Source organism: Myotis brandtii, unplaced genomic scaffold (genome assembly GCF_000412655.1).
Source record: "Myotis brandtii unplaced genomic scaffold, ASM41265v1 scaffold1167, whole genome shotgun sequence".
Lineage (NCBI taxonomy): Eukaryota > Metazoa > Chordata > Mammalia > Chiroptera > Vespertilionidae > Myotis > Myotis brandtii.
The window spans coordinates 293,666-296,531 of record NW_005354039.1 but is presented as its reverse complement, the minus strand read 5'-3'; the positions used below and the strand labels follow the sequence as shown (position 1 = coordinate 296,531).

The 2,866-nt window shown below is 59.8% G+C and overlaps 1 protein-coding gene across 1 annotated transcript in view; it reads right to left on the bottom strand.

Moving 5' to 3' along the window:
* The window catches only part of CLUH (clustered mitochondria (cluA/CLU1) homolog), a 14,466-nt gene that overhangs the window by 8,278 nt on the left and 3,322 nt on the right, over positions 1-2,866 (bottom strand). Inside the window, exons 4-8 of the mRNA XM_014529642.1 lie at positions 2,814-2,863; positions 2,610-2,735; positions 2,084-2,231; positions 1,763-1,855; positions 236-930 (exon numbers count right to left, since the gene is read on the bottom strand). Of these exons, the coding sequence (XP_014385128.1) occupies positions 236-930; positions 1,763-1,855; positions 2,084-2,231; positions 2,610-2,735; positions 2,814-2,863 (1,112 nt within the window). The remainder of the gene's footprint in view (positions 1-235; positions 931-1,762; positions 1,856-2,083; positions 2,232-2,609; positions 2,736-2,813; positions 2,864-2,866) is intronic.

Here is a 2,866-nt window from a genome sequence, read left to right as displayed (position 1 = left end):
CCAGCTGTTTTCCACATGCTCTCTAAGGGAACATGCCCCTTCGGTTGAGAGCACTGCCTAGCTGATCACTGGTTTGTGAGCCTGACAGAGTGGGTAGGGCTAGAGCTGACTCTGTGATGACTGTGGCCAGGGCTGGCTCGTCTCCACTTTCCAAAGCCACTCCCATCAAGATCCGGCCCAGAAGCACCCACTGCTGCGAGCAGCCTGGCCCAGCCGCCCTACAAGCCTCGCTCACCTGTGCTCCACGAAGGCATCCACCAGCTCCTGGCGCAGGCAGCACAGCTTGTGCCGGTGGGTGCGGGGGAAGCCAGCGCGGGTGCACTCCTCAGGCAGCCGCTCGCCGGGCACAGGGAGGAAGTTGAGGTCAGGGGGGAAGGTGCGCAGCAGGTCGAGGATGTAGTGGCGCCCATCGTTGCCAATGATGCCCTTGCACTCCACGGAGGAGCAGAGCTCCACCTCCTCGTCGCGGTCGTTGAGCACCCGGTGCCTCAGGATCTTGAGGGGCCGGCTCGTGCGCTCCAGAAGCTCCAGGTACCTCGGGTGGGACACCACCGTCTTGCCGAAGTCGATGGAGCCATAGATGACACTCTGCTCCTGGTCCCGCTCCAGGATGCCGGGGATGATGGACTGGGCCGTGACTCGGTAGCCGCGGTAATCCACCACCACCGTTCCCAGCGTGTACAGCCCCTCCACGTCCACCGCGTTGTACGTGCGCACACCGTTCAGGTCATTGGCAGGTGCCACGTAGGCCGCCACGTCCCCGCCGAAGTCCTTGTAGTGGTCGCGGACATCGAAGCCCAGGCTGAAGAAGATGTTGTTCCAGATGAACATCTGCATCTTGGTCTCCTCGCTGGGGTTGATGGCCATCACATTGCCATCGATGACTGCCATGGCGCCCCGTGTGGCCGCTGCCGTGAAGTCGCTGTGCACCTGGGGGCGAAGGGCCGAGGTTGGCAGGGTCCCACCTGGCCAAGCTCACCGTGGTGGAGGCTAGCAGGCTACCTTGGGGGCCGAGGGCTCTACGCTGTTTCCTCGCGTTTGGAAAAGGGCAAGAAACCCCTTTTTTGAAAAAAACATCACTTATGCTCAGACTTCAAAACTTAGCGCTTAACAAGGAGCGGGAGGGCTGGCACGGGTGTGGGACCCACCGATTGTGTGCCAGGTGACTCAGGTCAGCTCTTGGACTCATTTTCTGGTCTAAAGAGCAGGGACAATAGAAGTATGGAACTTTACAAGTTGTCTGAGAGATTACAGGCGGTCAGGCCTATGAAACACCTCGCACTGACCCTGATAAAGTTAGTACCCAAACATTTAGATCTTATTTTCACCATCATCATCTCTAGGCGGTAAGATTATCAAAGACTTTAACTTTACCTGTTTTTTGAAAGCACTGTTTTTCCTCAGGTCTCTTATCTCAGTAAAAGCACTAATAACATTACAGTGGGCACCTGTGCCAGGCAAGAACCTGATGGCAGTTAGTGGAGGGCAGAGAGCTGGAATGGACCTGGCCACTCAGCCCATGCGAGGGCAGGTCCCACCCTGCCTGTGGGCTCCAAGTCTCAAGAGGCAGGAAGAGGAGTTGGGGGAGAGAGGGTCTGCCAGGAGGCAGAGGCTAGCAGAGCACACTGCAGGGTACCCTGTCAGCCCACCCGGGTTTCCTCTTTCCACAAGAAAACAAAAAAAGAAGAAAAAGAAAGAAAAGAAAACCAGCAACGGTGCAGGTGGGCCTGAGGCTGCAGTCAGGCACGAGGGACATGGGCACCTTGAATATGGCTCTTTCCCGAAGCAGCCGCTCAGGCAGGTTCTTGCGGGGCAGCTCCCTCGTGGTCTGCAGCTCCTCGTTCCAGTCCCGGGTCTGGAGAGGGACCAGGGAGGGAGACACTGGCTCAGCCTGTGCCCCACAATCTGTGCTGGGCAGCTCCTTCCTCCACTTCCCCATGGACAGCCCCACAGGCTCCCAAGTGAGCAATACAGAAAAGCAGATGGAGCTTCCAGGGAGGCACACAGAATCCAGCCCGGCACCCACCAAGGGAGGGGGAGGGAGGTCCCCGGGGAGGGGAGGGCAGGGCCCGGCCGCAGGCACCTGTCCAGGAATGTGCTCCTCGTAGCCCAGCCTTGAGGTGTAGGCATCCTCCGCACGCACGCAGTCCATGGCATGCTCTGCCTGGGGGGCCGTCCAGCTGTACACCTGGAACGGGGTGGCAATCCTCTCGAACGGGTGGCGCTGGACCCTATGGCAGGCAGAGGAGGGGAGATGGCCAGCCCGCCAAACTCAGAGCCCTGCCCTGGCCCCCTTGTTCTCTGCGCCCCCCACCAGCTCTGGTGTCTCCTTCCCTGAGACCTGCTCTGGAAGGCCTGGCTGAGAGCACCCTAAGGGAGGCTCTGGGGTGCTTGGGGGCACAGCTTCTTAGGGCAGACATGCTTGCTTTCAGGCTGGTGGGCCATGAGACCAGAACGGAGATCTTCCCTGAGACCTGCTCTGGAAGGCCTGGCTGAGAGCGCCCTAAGGGAGGCTCTGGTGCTTGGGGGCACAGCTTCTTAGGGCAGACATGCTCGCGTTCAGGCTGGTGGGCCATGAGACCAGGGCGGAGACGAGGCAAAGGCACTACCTTTTCTTCTGCAGCACAGCGAAGTTTTTTTTGAAGGTCGGGCTGATCTGGTTGAGCAGCTCCACCAGGGAATGGCTGAGGAAGCGGGGGCTGGCGGGCTTGGGGTTGAAATGATACGCTGTGGACCTGCAGAGAGGGTGGTCACTGTGCAGGGAGCTCCAAGCAGCTGCCCAAGGACCCAGACGGGCTCGCACAAAGACTCACTGGTTCAGGTAGAAGCCCCGTGTGGACGCCGTGATGCTGACTTGCCGGTCCTC